At 44.1% G+C, this 18,660-nt stretch overlaps 2 protein-coding genes across 6 annotated transcripts in view; one reads left to right on the top strand and one right to left on the bottom strand.

The window, feature by feature from the left end:
• The window catches only part of Stat92E (Signal transducer and transcription activator Stat92E), a 224,920-nt gene that overhangs the window by 150,227 nt on the left and 56,033 nt on the right, over positions 1-18,660 (top strand). For all 5 annotated transcript variants that reach the window (XM_065220317.1, XM_065220316.1, XM_065220314.1 and 2 more), the window contains one exon: positions 13,175-13,420. In XM_065220317.1, coding sequence (XP_065076389.1) covers positions 13,293-13,420 — 128 coding nt within the window. In that variant the 5' untranslated portion in view covers positions 13,175-13,292. The remainder of the gene's footprint in view (positions 1-13,174; positions 13,421-18,660) is intronic.
• On the bottom strand, positions 10,267-11,007 carry LOC135699960 (uncharacterized). Its single transcript, XM_065220285.1, has one exon. The coding sequence runs from the start codon at positions 11,005-11,007 to the stop codon at positions 10,267-10,269; it is 741 nt and encodes a 246-aa protein (XP_065076357.1).

Raw genomic sequence — 18,660 nt, 5'->3', positions numbered from 1 at the left:
CCACCGTTCAGTTCAGCATCGCCTCACTGATGCTGCGGCCCAGCCGAACCGTAGCTCTACTGCACCGGGATTATCGTACGCCCGTGCTGTGTCAGGTGAATCAGAAGAAAATTCTCCACTCACAAGCGACGAACTAGTGATCCTCGTGACTGAGGTGATCATAATCTTGCGCACCACCAAGACACTACCTGAACAGCTTCGTGCAGTTATGACCCTCGTGCAAAAGTATGGACCGTGAAGCCATCAAAAGAGCCAGCTGGAACGCTTGCTCGCTCAAGAGCAAAATCATTGAGTTCGTTGATTTCCTCAATGAACATAGACATCGCAGTCATCACCTGTCACACCTGAAGCCGGAGATAAATGTTCACCTCCCCGATTTTCGGCTCGTTAGGCTAGACCGGACCAGCTCCTGCGGAGGAGGAGTGGCTATCGCATTAAGGAGAAATATTGGCTGTCTACTGCTACCGAGTTTCCAGCTGAAGATGATCGAAGCGGTGGGTGTGGAAGTCTCCACTCCTGTCGGCCCTATTACCATCAGTGCGGCCTACTGTCCCAAACATGTCATCATCAGGGACGGGTCGGCAGCAGACCTGCGGAGAGACATCATCTAACTAACTCGACGCCGTCAGAAGTACATCATCGTTGGCGACCTGAACTCCAAACACCAGGCTTGTCGACGCAACCAAAACGGCACAATCCTGAACGACGACCTGCAAGAGGCTCACTACACTATAATAGCGCCGGACTCTCCCACCCGCTTGAGCCGGTCTGGCGTTCACTCCACCATCGACATCTTCGTCAGTAACAAGACAACATCTCGCAGCCTGTGATCCATCCGTCAACCGATTCCAAGCTTCCCGACACAACTACCATCGCGTCAGCTGGGATCAGTTCCAACACCGTCGACTACGGTATCCTTCCGAAGACGCCCGAAGACGTTGACCGGTGTCTGCATTCCATCGAGGAGGCCAGGGAACTACACGTGCCAGTATCTAGACAGATGAGCAATACTCTGAACCTTGACAGATCTACCAAAGACCTTATGAGACTCCGTAACTCCATCCGAAGGCAGTACCAACGCTCTGGTCTGCCTGTCCTTAAGACCCACTGTAATCGCCTAACAAAAACCATCCAAGCCAGGATGGTGGACCTCAGAAATCAGGACTTTGCTAACAAGATCCGCTCTCTCCCAGATTGTGCAAAGCACTTTTGGAAACTAGCCAAAATTCTTAAAAATAAGCCAAGACCCATTCCACCACTGACCCCAGTGGATAGTCCGGGCGACCCAGTGGTTCATCTGATAACTCCTGAAGAGAAGGCTGCCGCGATAGGTCAACACTTCGTCAGCTCTCATAATCTCAGACAAAACATCGTCAGCCCTCATGAATCCGAGGTTGGTGAAAATGCAACCAATCTTCATCAGATTCCGTACATTTTTCCAGAGGAATCCGAGATTACAGCTGACGAACTGTTGGCCTATATCAAATCATCTAAAAACATGAAGGCCCCATCATCCTGAATCTGGAACTCAAACACTTGAGTTGCAGATTCTACAACCATCTGGCACTGATATTTAATGTGTGCCTCCGACTTGGCTACTTCCGCTCGTGCTGGAAGTCAGCTAAAGTCATACCCATCCGGAAACCTTGGAAGGATCCGTCCTCTCCTTCAAGTTATCGACCAATCAGCCTTCTCTCAGGGTTATCAAAACTGTTCGAAAGAGTAGTCTACCACCGGCTCCTAACATCTGCCGAAGAAAACAACTTGTTACTCGAGGAAAAGTTTGGTTTTCGGAAAGGTCGTTCGACCGTCCACCAGCTGACTCAAATAGGAATAACAAACTGTTTCGAAAACATCTGCCATGGCGTTGTTGGACGTTGAAAAAGCGTTCGACAATGTCTGGCATGATGGCCTGGTGTTCAAATTGCAGCAGTACGGTCTTCCAATCTTCCTAGTGAAGATAATAAACAACTATCTATCGAACAGGACGTTCCGAGTCTCTCTGAATAGCATCACATCGGATGCTTTCAACATCGGTGCCGGTGTTCCACAAGGAAGCATCCTTGGCCCCATTCTATTCAACCCGTTCACCTCCGATATGCCGTATCGGAGGTAGACAGCTTTTATGAATTCTTGACCATCCCCCCCCCCCATCCATCCCCCTGCATAGACAATACATTTTTTTAAATTTGTATGGACTGGGAATAATAATTGTGCATTTTTCAAAAAACAAATTTATGGAAATTAAATAAATATATTTCAGCAGATTCGTAATGTAATATCCTATCGATTGGCGTACTTGGACTTTAATTTCATCTATAAATGACAAAGTTACAAGCATTGAAAACCTAACACTATTTCGCCACACATATTTTTTGGTTTGCACCCCACTATAGTCGACAAAGACGTAGTTCTGCGTCAAAAAAACGTCTATCACATTTCGTATGTTAGATAGAATCTTTCCAAATATTTATTGCTTTTCAGATAGATGCGTTTGATTTTGTGCGTTATCACCTCAGTCGTCGAATTTTCTTAGCGGATAGCTTGCCCGCGCAGTTCAGCACCGTCGTCAGATAAGGGATTTCCCTTCCCCCCTACCAGCTGGTCTCGTTAGTTTTCGCTATGATAAGGCGGTGGTAGATGATAGAGGGGAGAATCGTGTGAAGAGAGTGAGACAGTGCTGAAATAATATGCTACGTATGCATGTGTGTAGCAAAGGAGAATTTGCCTATATTAGTGTAAATAAATGATGATGTGTTGGTGTTGGTGGTGTGTAGTTCAGTAAGTGTCCAATGCATAAATACTGCAAGTTGCTAGGTAACGGTGCATAGTGGTTGTAGTGGGGAGCTTTCTTTTGAATGAAGAGACTGTGAAGGCTTTATGATGGAGTACTGAATGATTGCTAGGTACCGGTGAAAGAAGTCCTAGGAAAAGATATGTAGGAGAAGGGTTGCCAAGAATTTTCATATATGGCCATTAACATAATATCAAAAAGGTGTGTGATGAAGACGAAGCGTCTGGCGGAGGACAACAGACAGCCAAGGTTGCAAATTCTCATTTCAGCTAAACAATGTTTTTTTTTTTTTAATTATGAAATAATTAGATGCTATGATCATATTTTGAATTGGTAAGATACAGGAAGAGGTTGCAAAGAATGTGTTTGACCCATTAAACCTGTTTATTTCACTTCATGAGAGTCTCATTCAGTGATTTTTCCGAGGGGGGTGACACATCTAAATTTCAATTCTAGATGCTCAAAAAATCTCACACTAGCAAATCAATCTTCGAAAAATCATCTTTAATTTCTCGCATCTACTTGCATCGTGCTTCATCTTTTTGCAGGAAATCTTCAAAATCGACATAAATCTTCCTTCTATCTACTCAGGGTGGTGCAGCTAGCCACAGCAAAACACAATCTTTTCTGCATCGTAGATTTTTTTTTTTTTTTTTTTTTTTTTTTATAGTCACTTTAACACTCTTGGGTCATTCGTGACTTATCCGGGGGTAAGATTTGAACTCGTGACTTTGGCGTGAGAGGTAAGGATGTTAACCACTACGCCGGGGTCGCCCCCTGAACTCTGCATCGTAGATAGAATCGTCCCCCTCGGATTTTTCACACACTCACTCACTCACTCACTCACTCACCGATCAGCAAATCGCTGATTGTGACTCATAGAAAGCAAAACTTTATAAGTTTTATGTTTCAAACGCATACTTTGTAACCTCTTCTTGTAAGTTACAAGTAGATCATGTCATCATACCATCCTTTGGTTTTATTATTCCGAAAAACATTATTTTAGCTGAAATGAGTATTTGCAACCTTGCAGACATCAGCTAGAGGGCTACTGAAGAAAATCGTGCAATAGAGAAGTCCGGAAAGTTGATGACCACAGTCAAGCAGATCAGTTTTGGTGAGATCATTCCATTTTTATCTAAAAATTAGGAATTTTGGGAACATGGGGAGGCATTTGATGAGAACCATTCATATTAACCATCGCATATGATTGTCAAATTCACTCTTACATAGCTCGGAGCGTTTGGTACGGTATGTCCACGCATCCTTCTAACCTAATGCGTTATCTAACCTAATCATTTTCAAGAATGCTTTCTCGTGCTGGTTGCGTTTGTGTTAGATTAGATTATATTAGATTAGATTCAGATTGCTGTCGATCTCGATGGAACCTTGAAGACACCTCAGTGGGAGTTCTACGATGCAATCTTTCGAACATGTCATCTATTGTACATCTTGAATCTGTTTAACTTTATTGCTTTCATTTGAATCATGATGCCGTTGAAATCGTTGAAATTTGTAATTGATTATGATTCAAGTTGAAAAAAGACATAGAATTTGAAAAGTAACCGGGAAAATCGGGAAAAACCCGGGAATTCGACGAGAGAACCAGGAAAAATAAATTAACCATACCATAGGAACAATTTTTACACCAGAATTTCAGAATAAACCATTACAACAGAGTGATCCTTTACTTGCTCTATTTGGTGCATACTTTGCTTCAGTTTCCCGTCTTATTGTTTTGAGAATTTAATCACTCAGCAATATTGCAAATTGATTTTTTTCGTTTCAATTTCAGATGCTGGACTATGGAAACACATATTTGTAAAAATCGAAACTGAATTATTCTTTTCCGGGGTTTTAATTTTTCGTTGTTTAAAATTCTTATGATATGAATTCCAGAATAAATTTGGAATTCTGCTTCGAATTATCATGGAATTCTTCTGAAATTAACCAGAAAACACTCCGCGTAATAATTACCGTTGAATTATTTTTGGAATTTACTTGAAACCTCTTCTAAGAATTTAATTGGAATCCTTCTTAGAATTCCCTTGAACTTATTTGGAGACTTTGATTCCTTTGAAAATATTTTAAAAATTTTATTTTAACTCTACTCAAAACAACAGAAACCTTTCGAAATTTTATTTAGAAACGCTTTGGAGTATTTTAAAGAATTTCTTTCTAATTATCAGCAAATGTTTTTTTAATCAATTTTGTTGAAGCTCTGTGATGAATCTTTCGCACTAGGGTTGAAATAATCCCTAGAACACTCTTAAACTTTGTTTCATGTTGAATTCATTTTCCTCACGATTTAAAGTTTTGTTTTTCACAATTCCTTGTGAAATCTTCTAAATTTACATAAAAATTTAATTTAGAACTTGCATTCTTCTCCACAGAAATCCCTCCAAATTCAGCTAACAATTTCTAAGGACTCTAATTCTGGACTTCTGCTCAGAACTTCTCCTTCGAAAACGGTGTGAGAATCCTTCTCAATATATGTTCGAAATCAACACTTTGAATTCTTTTAAATTTTACTAAAAATTCCAAGCTTTGTCGGCAAGATTCTATAGATTGTTCTGTAATTTGTTATAACCATTAAAATGCTTCCAAGCGCGTGACAATTATGACTCCACGACTCATAAGTATTTTTTTCTTCGAATCTGTGATCTTGAAATTGTTTCAAAATCTCACATTTTAATTATTTTTTCTCCAAATCTTGCATCACGAAGATTGTTATTAATCACAAATTTTGAAGAAAAGTTCTAGTTTCAGACTCTACACAAATTTCAAAGCCCCAGAATATTGGAAATCTCCATAAATCACATTTTCTATCCTTGCAGTAAATTCCTTCCAGTTTTTTGTTGAATATTAACAACCGGGAAATTTTTAAGATTTAAACCAGGAAAACCGGGAATTTCAAAATGAAAATTCACTGGCCACCCTGAATGTTATATCAGTGTTCACTCGGCTGTCGACAAAAGCAGGCCACTCTCGATGTGTGCCCAATCTTGTAACCGGCACGGTAGGCGACACTTTTTCTGTGATAATCGACTGCCTTTGTCTCCGACACTTGCAAAACAAGCTATCATAGTACAGTACCAAACTAAAATGTCATATGACAGACTCTGCCATACGACACTGTCGCCAAAGACCGTCACGAATGTATGTGTTTTAGGTTTTCTCATAATAAGAGCTGCTGATGTTGTGCTTGTGTGAATTCTGAAAATAGCAAGCAATGATGTCCTAGTAATAACATTTCTGATCAGAACTGGTTTAATTTATACCAAATTAAGAAATTAGAACAAAATCACACATGTCACGACAACGAAGCGAGTGTAGTAAAAAACGTCAACCGTTTCAACCCCTGTGTGTGCCACGCGATCGTCTGTTTTCTCGGCAGCAATCATTGTGTGGTTCTCCTCATTGTTCTTCATCAGCAGTTCTTTCGGTCGATACGTCGTCGAATTTGGAAAGCAACCGTTTGGTGATGAGTGTGTGAGTGCTGACCACGTTTTGCGTCCATTGCTGCAATGGAAGCGCTTTGACCCCCGTTGGCAATACTGCCATACAATGAAACCACTGGAAGCGGGTCCCGTTCTGATGGAGGAGGCTTTTTGGATAGCGGAAGATAAATTGTTTATTGTGTTGTACCTTTTGACTATAGTTTTAAGATGTATTGTATAGTGACCAAGAATCCTCGGCTCTGTAAAGTTAATTCGATTGAGCCTTATCAAATAAATTAATAAACAACCATGTTATATCTTCAGTCGAAGATGATGTAGACTTCGTTGAACCTAGTCGACATAAAGCGGACAGGATCATGAAGGCCGTGCAAGGAGTTGCGGGGCTCAAGCAGCTAAAAGTTCCGTTGGTGAAGTAATCGTTCAGGAACATAAAGGTTAAGTTGACCTAGCAACTCCGGTGCGTCAGTTTCTCCTGTGAGAAGTGTAGATACAAACACCGCTTGGGCATCATTCCGTCTCTGCTCAAGCGTCTGCAGTCCCAATAATCTGCATCGATCTCCATATTGTGGTAAGTTCAACGGATCTCGCCACGGAAGGCGTCGTAGGGCATATCTCACAAATTTTCTCTGAATTGCTTCGATCCTACCAGTCCAGGTTCAATGACATTTATATAAGGTCTGGGTCAATGGGCTTATTGGTGTTAGTGAAATGTGCAAATTCTTAGTGGTGTTCGATGTTTTCCAGCTTGTGGGAAAACTACGCTTCCGTAATGATATGTTGAAAAGTGTCGTAAGAGGGAAAATCAACTCTTCGCCGCATTTTTTCAGGATGCATGACGGTATGCCATCTGGACTGGACACAGAGTATTTCAATTTGTTTATTGCGGAGTCCACCTGATTCGACGTGATCGCAAAGCTTCTCAGAGAACAGACCCCACTATGTGTATCTCTACAAGCTTCTGTGATTTGACGTACAGACGACGTAGAATCATTAAATGCCCTTCTAAAGTGAGTGGCAAACAAATTGCACTTTTCCAAAGCGGAGGTGGCGACTTCATCGCCCAGAAACATCTCAACGGGTAACCCCTTCTCCTTCCGTTTAGAGTAGACAAATTTCCAAAAATGTCGTGGATGTCTGCGTAGATTTTCCTGAGTTCGGTTGCAGTAGCGTTTGTACAGATAACGGTTACGTGCGATAATTGTTACTAGCAAAAGCACAACGAGACTGGCAGTAGGTTCGGAGTGCTTTGGATCTTAGACGTTTGAGTCGTCGTAAATGTATATTTCCCCAAGGTGGCTTCGAAGATGGCCTGCTGCGCAGTGGAACAAAATCAACCAAGTAACTCTTCAACACACTGGTGAAGTACTCTACAGCAATGTCAATATCTTCAGCGGATTCAAGGATGTGCCAGTCGGTTTGGCGAAGCGCTTCAAGTAATCCTCCAAAATCAGCGCGGTGAAAGTCAACTCCAGGTTCGTCCGGGAAACTCTCAAATTCAGTAGGCTGTGCGAGACTGATAGTTACTTCAAAAGCGGGATGATCGGCATCAAGAAAAGAGAGTGGTTCTACAGCTGCTTCAATCTGGCATCGAGAGGGCGTTGCTTCATTCACCAAAGCGAAATCCAAGATTCGCATGTTCTGATTAGTAATATAGTTAACTTGATACAGACCATGCAGATTGAAGCCATCGAGTAACGAGGCGCAAGCAACAGCGATGTGAGACTGCAATGCTTCTACGGAAGGGCGATCGTTGCTTGGTGTGTTCCAGACAAGTCCCGATTAATTATGAAACCAAGCGTAACGGGAGTAGGCACAGAAGAATCGTTCTGGAAATTTGATCTACTTGATTGTCGTGCAATACCATTTCTAGCGTTACCGAATGACGAAAAACAAAAACATTCGAAATTTATCACTAAACACTGATGAACTGATTTTCACACGAACGAATATGCTTCAAGAAGCCAATTTATCACGAGGTCACGGAATAATAAATTTACGGATGGCTTTTATACGAAAAAAAGCTGAATGTTTGTCAACAATAAAAATAAAGCATTCACGAATTTGTATACACGGAAAACTTTTTATCACATATAATTCATCATATTAAAAAAAAATGTAAGGGGTCGTAGAGTTCTCTGCATCTCTCTTAAGTAAATGTTGGACTAACATACCTTTCCTATCCCTACCAGTTGTGTTGACGTGGCCAGGACAATCCTTAAAGGCCCAAACACAACGTGGGCGGAAGCGGAATGGAAACGGAAAATTTGACAGTTGTCACAAATGACATCAAGAAGATGCTTAACCGAAGTCGATTTGGTTGTAACTAGTTTTCAATCCGACAAGTAGGCTTACTCAGATCGGGCTATTCCGCTGCCGCTTTCATTGCGCTTGGACCTTAACTGTTGAAGCGGGATATGTCTATATATTGAGCAACTTGTTCGATGCTAATGTTAATGTTACGTTATTTCATATAGTTGCAGAGAATAATCAAGGTATACATTGATAAAAAATACTCACAGATTCGTCCAACGGAAATGATGTTGTGGGGGCGTACTTAGCAGGTCATGGAATAGTTAGCGTTCCAAGCCAGTGCGGTCCGTGCCACCATAATGAGTTTTCTTCAAGTTCGTTGAGGTTCATGCCCCGAGATATGAGGTCCGCTGGATTTTCTTTGGACGGAACATGGTTCCAGACAGCATGAGTGGTGAGCTCCTGAATATCAGCCACACGATTGGCCACAAACGTCTTCCACGTAGACGGTGTTGCAGAGAGCCAATTCAACACTATGGTAGAATCAGTCCACAAGTAGATCGTGGCGGAAATATCAACACTGTCCTCGGCTTGTACCAATAGTTTGGACAGAAGTTGAGCAGCGCATAACTCGAGTCGAGGAATGCTTTTGGTGTCTATCGGAGCGACCTTGGATTTCGACATCAAGAGTCGAGTTGTGCAGCATCCAGCAGAAGTGATTGACCGGAGGTACAGACAGGCCCCGTATGCAGCTTCTGATGCATCGTTGAAGCCGTGAATTTCCAGGCGTGCGTAACCTGAACTGAGAACGTGTTTAGGAACACGTAGCTTAGTGAGAACGGGGAGCTGTTGCTGAAATTCCTGCCAGTTGGCGGCGACTGCTGGTGGGACTGCCGCGTCCCAGTCGAGTTGAAGTTTCCATAGTCCTTGGAGCAAAATCTTAGCCTTCGAAAAAGTCGGTCCGATGAGACCTAGTGGGTCGAACAAACTACTGACTTGCGACAAGATTGCCCGTTTTGTCAGCGTGGAGAATTCCTTCCACTTAGGTTGCTTGAAGGAAAGCAGATCGGTAGTTGGCTCCCATCGTAGATCCAATGTTGTAACGGAAGCTTCGTGGTCCAAATCGAGTAGCGTTTCGGTCTCCAGGAGTTCCGGAGGAATGGCATCCAAAACGATCTGACTGTTAGAAGACCATTGCCAGAGTGGAAGTCCTGCAGAAGCAAGCATTGTGATGAGTTCTTTACAGCTTACGGCGAGAGATTCAGCGTCGTTGGAACCGGTCAGCAAATTATCGACGTAGAAGTCGCGACGAAGCATTGGAGCTGCGAGCGGGAATTGCTGTTCTTCATCGTCAGCGAGCTTCTTCAGTACCCGGATCGCCAGAAACGGAGCACAGTTGGTGCCATAGATGACGGTGAGTAGCTGGAAGATCTTCAGTGGAAGGTCGGGATGATCGCGCCACACTATACTCAATAGCGGTTGATCAGACAAGAACACGAGGATCTGCCGGTACATTTTCTCGATGTCCGCAGAAGCGACGAATTCGAAGATTCGGAAGCGAGTGACGATAGTGACCAGAGTATCTTGAATGGTGGGACCAGCAAGCAGGACGTCGTTCAATGAAAGGCCAGATCTCGGGCCAGATTTCGATTGACACGAGGCGTCAAAGACTGTTCGAAGCTTGGTTGTCGTGCTATCCATCTTGACCACTGCGTGAAGGAAATAGCGAGGCTTGACATTTCGTTCATCGGGACTAATTTCTCACATGTGTCCTAACGCCAAATATTCGTGGATGAACTTCTGGTACATTGCCTTCTTCTCAGGATCTCGGGTTAGCGACCGTTCTAAAGCGTAGAAACGTCGCGTAGCGTTGAACCAGTTGTCATCTAGCTGCAACAGGAGTTCTTCTCGCTTCGGAAGTAGGACAACGTAGCGGCCATCGGAGTTTCGAGTTGTGTTCTTGAGGAAGTGTTCTTCGCAGAAACGTTCGGACGGAGACCAGCCTTTTGTCTTTTGAACCTCCTCCAACTGCCAGAAACGGTTGACCAACTCGTCGATTGTGCAGGAATTGCTGAACTGACAGCTACGTGGATCTTGGTTATCGTGGTTTTCCACCGTACATTCTCCTGAGACGACCCAACCGAATTCTGTGTTCTGGATCAGAGGAAGATCGATGCCAAGAGAAATTCGGCCATAACGGAGAACACGGAAGAAGTGTGCAGCGCCAAGGATCATGTCAATGCTACCGGTGATGGCGAACATGGGATCAGCAAGGTCAACGTGCTTTGGAATCGACCATTCACGAACGTCGACGGAGAACTGCGGCAGTTTCATGGTAATCGACGGGAGTATGAGCATGGAACTTTTCAGGGTGAATGGCGACACCCGGGAGAAGATGGTGACTGATGTCTCGTGTTCCACGATCGTGGTGGTGTTGCCAATTCCACTGATAGTAATCGGCTGTGGAAGTCGAATGCGAGGAAGTTGAAGCTTTTCGCACATTGGTACAGAGATGAAGTTTCGTTGAGAAGCACAATCCAACAAACAACGTGCGGTAATGATCCGACCTCTGCTAGTGCGAATGTTCACGAGAGCGGTTGGAAGAAAGACGGTTCCGGGGATCGCTGCTTGGGATTGCGAGACCAGAGCATATTGCGAATTCCCAAAAGTGTCGTGAAAACTGGAAGCTTGATTTACAGGAGCAGCAGAAGTAGACGGTTGCTGGACTGGAACATCCGGCTCGAAGGACCAAATTTATGTTTAAGCACTTCACCACTTTTCTTCAAAGGAATGAATTGTTGGAATCCTTAACCCACCAATCAAAATGTACACGGGATTTTCTCCTAGGAATCGTTCGGAAACACCACAGAAAAACGATACGATGAGAATTCGAGTGCAGACGCGACGGAGTACGTAGTTCAACTCATTTATTTACACTATGTACAAATTGTTATGCTGCACTGGTTTGACAGCGGGTGTGTTGCATCTTTCAGCTGCTTGTACGCTACGTACGCACAATGGGAGTGGTGCGCGTGGTACAGTGGCAGTAATTATTAATATTCGGAATTTCATTTCAATCTGATTGGTTTTAAACACTACCATTTCAGGGGGTAGCGTTTGAAATCCCAGGATTGACCTATTTTGAAACACTCTACTGTTACATTGAACTATGAAAAATAAAACGCAATTTTAAAACCCAACAAGATTTTCGTGTCCGGATTTTTTCGTGTTCACCCTTTGCACGATAGTGCTCAAGGGTCTCATGACACTATTTCAATCTTTTCCTGTGAAATAGAAGTCGTCAAAAAATTTCCACTCGCAATCAATTCCGAGATGCTCCTCACTCATAGATACCGCAGACGACAGACAATGATGATGATGTAACTAAAAGTCTCTTTCTCCCAAATGCTTCTCCAACTGAATCCTGTCAACCTGTCGATTGCCTTCGCCTGTTACGTTCTCATCACGCTTACCCACACCGACGAAAATAGCAAAAGCATTCCGTTCGTTCGTCTGTTGACCGGTAAGACGACGACGACGACGAAATCAGCGGTGACAGGATTGTATTATTTCTGAAATCACCGAACGGAAATGGCCTTACCAAACTGAACTGACAACTAAGGGACGGTTACCTTCTCTCCACCTTCGCTTGTTCCGCTACCTGTTGGTTGGATGGTGTTGGTGGAAAAAATTTCCTACACTGAAATTTTTTTTTATTTTGTATTCATTGAATAACATTCACGTGATTTTAGGATTTTCATATGGACATAAAGGAAAATTTCTCATCACATTTTAATGTGCCAGCAACTCTCCAAGGAATCACCTTAAAGCTTAAACTGTTAATTATTTGCTTGAAAAAAAAAATTGCCGCCCCTTTTAAAGAATCTGCTCGCGGAAGGACTAGGCACTGTTTCCAAAGAACTTCGTTGCTCCGCTGACGGAAGAAGGGGGGAAGTCGTTGAACCTGACGCTAAAAGCAGCATCCCTTTGCTCATCTATAATTCGTGAATTTTTGAAGGGAGAAAAATGAGCATTAAACGTATCAGAAGCGAACACACTGCACTTTCGTTCGTTCATTCGGTCGTTGGATCGAGGTGGCAGGCCGTGAAGTGAGAATCGAACACGAAACGACGCCCAAAAAGTAAAGTCCAATCCGAGGGAGTTCTTTTGGGAGGGAGGGAGGCAGAGTACCGCACAGGAGGGAGCAAATAATAATTTCATTAGAAAAGTTTTTCCAGAAGCTGAGTGGAATTTGTTAAGCATAAAGCACACTGTGAGCGAGCAGTAGGCCTTGACCAAAGACCCGGGCGAGAGAATGAGTGACAAGGAGTGGGTACTGCGAGCAGAGCAGTCGCCTACTTTGCCGGAATTAATTATACACGAGGTTTGAGTTGTTGTTATTTTTGCGTTTGCTTTGGCTGGTTTCTCGAAAGTTTAACATTCGCAACCGGACTGAAAGTCCGTCCTGGGGAAGCTGTTCCCTAATGGGATTAATCGGTACTGGCAGGATCACTGAAGAGTGAACGGAATTACTAAATAGCTGGGCACGCAAGGTTTCGAATGACGGGTGGGGATTACAACGTGTTGAACATGCGGGATTATTCTTCAAGACTTTTCAAGGCTTTAGTTCAACTTACTGATTTCAATTTCGTTGCATCTCTATTTTCAGATTGATCGTTTAAGACGGCATCCGGTTGTGAAGTCCGGCAAGGATCCATTCATTCACCACTGAAGTATTGTAAGAACGGAAGAAAGCAGGCGTTGCGCTTAACGCATAACCTCGAAAGATGTCGCTGTGGGCACGCGTTAACCAGCTCCCACAACCCGTCCTCGAGCAGATCCGCTACATCTATGGCAACAGTTTCCCGATCGAGGTGCGGCACTATCTGGCGGAATGGATCGAGGAGAAATTGCTGTAAGTTTTGATCATGCCGCTTGTTTGCTCCTGTTTCAGCACAATTCAAGACGTACATGTGCAAAGGGTCAGTGTGTCAAATGTAAGCGATTCAGTAAGCGTCGACATTTAAATTGCCGAAATACAATCATCAGTTACTTCAGCCGTACTTGAACAGGCGTTTTTGACGTAGGACTACGTCTGTGATTTCTGTATGGGGATACACTTTGTGAAAACCAAAAATGGAACATGGAACAAAATTATGAAAGATTTTGAACGTTAATAACTCAGCTGCCCCTGGACCAATTTCAATAATTTTATCACCAATCGATCAGAAATATTTCTACGCATCTATTAAGTTTGAGACTTTATCATTTTTTTTTCTTAATTTAACTATTGAAAATTGCACGACTGTGCAACTGTTGATGCAAATCACCGATTGCCTGAAAAAGCGATTTCCCTAACACTGATTTCAAAGTTGAATTCCATCCGGTCTCACCAAACGGTGTTTATTCAATCACCGCGTGGTGAGTGGTGGTGTACACCACGAAAGGCTCCCCGCAAGCAGCTAGCTAACAAGGCTTTCATTGAAATTAGCTTCCATAGCAATAGCAACGGCTGTTGATTCAGCCAATACAATGCCATCCCGTTTTTGGCAATACGATTACTTCAATTATGTGATGTAGATGGGCAGCGAACTGCCTAGTAGTTCAAGGAACTTTGTAGAAGTTTAGCGTACTACGAAGGAATTCGATGAACTTCGTTAGACTTCGTAGCAGGACAAGGACTTCTTTTTTGAACTTCAGGGCCTACGTAGGAAATTTCGTAGACGATAATGGAATACCGTAGAAGTCCAGCATACTTCTCTAGAACTTCAGGGCGATCTTACTGATAATTGGGCCACATGGAATTTTGCGGTAAAGACGTTTTTGGAACTCGAGAACCTTTGGGTGGCAGTGAAGCCGATAGCAAATCCGAAATGATAGGAAGGTTCGTGTTAAATCAATCCTTCTATTGACCCAATCAACAATGTCCATGTGAAGGATGCAAAAACGGAACGTGAGTGTTGGGCGAAACTGGAAGCGGCATTTGAAGATAACGGTCTAACCCGGCTAGTAGGACTCTTGCGGAAGCTCATGACAACCACCTGCGTGCGATTCTGTGGACAATTACGCTACCCAGATTATTTCCACCGCTCACCAGCGTCGTGGCGTACACACTACGAAAATGTCATGTAAATTTCGGTTCCATGTGACCGACACATGTAAGCGGCCCTTTTGACATAAGAATCAGTTGAAAGAAATGAGAAAATCAATGCAATGAAACGTTCTCTTCGTCGATTTGCTTATGTTTCGGTTTGAGAACACTTAATTTTACATGAAATGTTTGTTTACGTTCCACGGTTTACCGGTTTACGTACAATATGGATTACGTCTCGTGTAAAATTAGTTATTTCTAAGTGTGTAGGATTTGAAAGTACGGAAGAATGGGTTGGAAAGTTGCTGTTAGCAGGACTACCGCAGGAATACAAACCCTCGATAATGGCATTGGAAAGCTCCGGAACTGCGATTACTACAAAAAGTGCAAACGACGACCGACAGAACAGCGTTTTTTTTTTTGGGGGCTGGGTTCAATTCCCGGTCCGGTCTAGGAATTTTTCGGGTTGGAAAATTTCTCGACTTCCCTGGGCATAGAAGTATGATTGGACTTGCCACACAATTATACCAATGCAAAAATGGTACAGGCATCGAAAGCTCTCAATTAATAACTGTGGAAGTGCATCTAGAACACTAAGTTGAGAGCACGCAATAAGCTAATATGCGATATGCAATAAGCTTGAAATGCGAAGAAGAAGAAGAAGAAGAAGGTTCCCTCAACCGAGGAAGAAGCAAAGCGTATACGAGAACAAGTCAGCTGAGCAGCCTGAAGGACCCAAATGCAAGCGTTGCAAGAAGTTAACCGAGGATCAGCGTTCCCAAGTACCCAACCAGCCCGCTAATTCGCCTTTTAACACTATATTGTTGATACACGGCTAACATATTAGCCACATATTAGCCTTATATTGCAAAAAGGCGAATTAGCGGGCTTGTCGGTTACTTGGGTTTAGTGCCGTGTTGTCTACGAACCATGGTGTAGCTTCTGGTGAACGCGAGGATGGCAAACGGCGCAGTAATAGCAGCACACAAAGTGGCGATGAATATCAAGCTGGATGGGAAGTGTAGTCCCGAATGTCCACAACAACTTCCTTTCGGTAAGCCAAATCGTTCGCCGTGGGCATGTGGTACAATTTTCTGCAAGCGGTGTCAAGGTGATCTACCAATCAAGCATTGTTTTAGCAACGAGTTGTCTTGATATGACTTACTTACTTACTTAAGGGTCCTGTGCACCACCAGCGGTGCAAAGGGCCAACGTGAAAGACTTCCATCCTGGGCGGCTGCTCGCTTGTGCCTTGACCTGGGCCCAGGTCAGATTTCTATCGACTTGCTTAATTTCCCTATTGAGGCTCCGCCGCCATGAGCCCCTGGGTCTGCCTCTGCTGCGATGTCCTGCCGGATTCCAATCCAGCGCTTGCTTGCAGATTTTGTTTCCGCCCCGTCGAAGTGTGTGGCCGACCCACCTCCACTTTCGCTCTCGAATTTCTGTTGCTTTCGGCTTCTGATGGCATCGACGATGGAGCTCGGCATTCGAGATCCAGTTGTGAGGCCACCAGGAACGAATTATATATCGCAGGCATCGGTTGCTGAAGACCTGCAGCTTTTGAGTGTTCTCCGCTGATACACACCACGTCTCGCTGGCGTATAACAACACAGATTTCACGTTCGAGTTGAAAATTCGGATTTTGGTGCGTTGACTTATCTGGTTGGATCTCCATACGTTTCGCAAACTCGCAAAGGCAGCCCTAGCCTTCTTGATTCGTGCACCTATGTCGCTCTTGGTCCCGCCGTCCGACACTATTTGGCTGCCAAGATATTGGAAACTTTCGACCTTCTCCACTGCTTGCCCCGCTACCGTAAAGTTGGAAGAGTTGCCCGTGTTGATATCCAACGATTTGGTCTTGTTGACGTTGATGGTGAGACCCGCCGCAGAGGAGCGTTCGGCTAGGTCATTGAGCTTACTCTGCATATCAGAGCGCCGTTGTGCTAGTAGAGCAACCTCATCAGCCAAATCGAAGTCGTTGAGATGCTCCATGGTGATAGGCTGCCAAAGCAGCCCACGGTTCGGTACACGGTCAATTGCACCTACCATGATCTCGTAGATTACGATGAGAAACAGTAGCGGTGATAGTATACATCCTTGTCTCACACCAACGACTACCCGGATAGGGTCGGACAAGGCTCCGTTATGCAGAACTCTGCACGTGAAAGCCTCATACTGCGCTTCGATGAGGTTGACGATTTTATCCGGGACTCCCTTGCGTCTCAAGGCGCCCCACAGATTCTCGTGATTGAGACGGTCGAAAGCTTTTTCGTAGTCAATGAATACTAAATAAAGGGACTCTTGGAATTCATTGACCTGCTCCAGGATGATGCGGAGCGTGACAATATGGTCCACACAAGATCTTCCGGCACGGAATCCTGCCTGCTGCCGTCGGAGAGTCGCGTCGATCTTCTCCTGTATCCGATTCAGGATAACTTTGCACATAACTTTGAGAACAATACACAGTAACATGATGCTTCGCCAATTGTCGCACACAGTCAGATCCCCCTTCTTTGGGAACTTCATTAAGATGCCCTGCATCCAGTCGGCCGGAAAAGTCGCGGTGTCCCAGATATTACAGAATAGTTGATGCAACATTTGTGCGGATAGCATGGGGTCAGCTTTGAGCATCTCTGCTGATATGCGATCGACCCCTGGAGCCTTGTTGGATTTCATGCTTCGGATAGCTGCTTCAATCTCCTGCAGCGATGGGGCCTCGGAATTGAGGCGAGTGATGCGCCGCACCCTAGGCGGATCATGCCGAGTTGTTGATGGCTGGTTGGCCGTCGAAACTTGAAGAAGTTGTTCGAAGTGCTCAAACCAGCGTTTCAGCTGGTCAGTGGGGTCGGTAAGCATCCAATTACTTCTCGCAAGCCGAAACTATCGAAGGTGAAGTTCAGAGTTTCAGCTGGTGACGTGACGTAGCAAAACAGGTCACGTTTCGTGCGCTGCTAAGCATTGCCGCCCGTAATGATTGGACTGTGAAGCATGTGGATGTCAACACGACGTACCTAAACGGAGAGCTGGACGAAGTCATCTATATGCGCCTACTAGAGGGTTTCTACACCGGAGCCTATACGGTCTGACAGGTAAACTCCGTCTTTAAAGCAATGGGGTTTGTCCAGTCGAAAGCAGATCCATGCCTGTACATACGGAGGACAGGAGGAGCATTCACGTACATTCTGATTTACGTGGATGACATAATCATCGTATCACAGTCCGAGGAAGAATTCCGCGCCATTCTGGAGCAGCAGTTCGCCGTTACCAACCTGGGAGAACTACGCCACTTTTAGTTCAAATTGAACCAGCAGACATACATTAACAAGCTAGTCAAAAGTTTCAGCTTAGAAAAAGCCAAACCAGCGAAGGTTTCCATCGATCCAGGTTATTTACAGCCGAAGGAGGCGGAGCAAGACCATTTTCCGAATAACAGTCAGTACATCAGCTTTATCGGAGGTTTACTTTACGTAGTTTTACAAATGTCCAACTGTTAAAATTATCACCCATTGCCTGCAAAAAGCGCTTTCCCTAACACAGATTTCAAAATCGAATTCCATCTGGTCTCGCCGAACGGTGCTTATTCAATCATCGTGTGTGGTGGTCATGATCAGCAGCAACAACAGTGAACATTGTTCTCCAGTATACAACGAAGGAGGAAGAAGCCGCACCGCTACTGATCGGATTCAGTAGCTCGTCGTGAGTCGCTGTGGGTCATCTATGCCAAGCGCATCACCCTCGTTCCAAACAACATACAGCTCGCCAGCCTCATCTGTGTCGAACAACCTAATAGCTCAGCATTATTAAACCATCAGGACAGAACGGTCCTTTTCAGAACCACCTTAAATTATTGTTGTTTAACAGTTAAATTTCATTGAACATTCGCTCGCCTTGCTGCCAGCCACATTACCCCCAACAAAACGTTTGTGGACAAATGCGTAACAGTATTGAAGTAATAACAATTAACCAGAAACACTTCGAATTAAGGTAGATTTTTTTTCCAGGACGCTAGAAAAAGCAAACAAAAAAAATCGAATTTATATTCATATTATAGAATTATATGATTG

Source organism: Ochlerotatus camptorhynchus, unplaced genomic scaffold, assembly GCF_037179485.1.
Source record: "Ochlerotatus camptorhynchus isolate MF236.1 unplaced genomic scaffold, CSIRO-AGI_Acam_v1.1 ptg000124l, whole genome shotgun sequence".
NCBI lineage: Eukaryota > Metazoa > Arthropoda > Insecta > Diptera > Culicidae > Ochlerotatus > Ochlerotatus camptorhynchus.
Note: the sequence above shows the minus strand (reverse complement) of the source record. Positions and strands in the feature narration are given on the sequence as shown.

Bases quoted from the DNA above. Each gene is read 5' to 3' on its own strand.
- LOC135699960 (XM_065220285.1), bottom strand. From the start codon at position 11,007: ATGTGCGAAAAGCTTCAACTTCCTCGCATTCGACTTCCACAGCCGATT.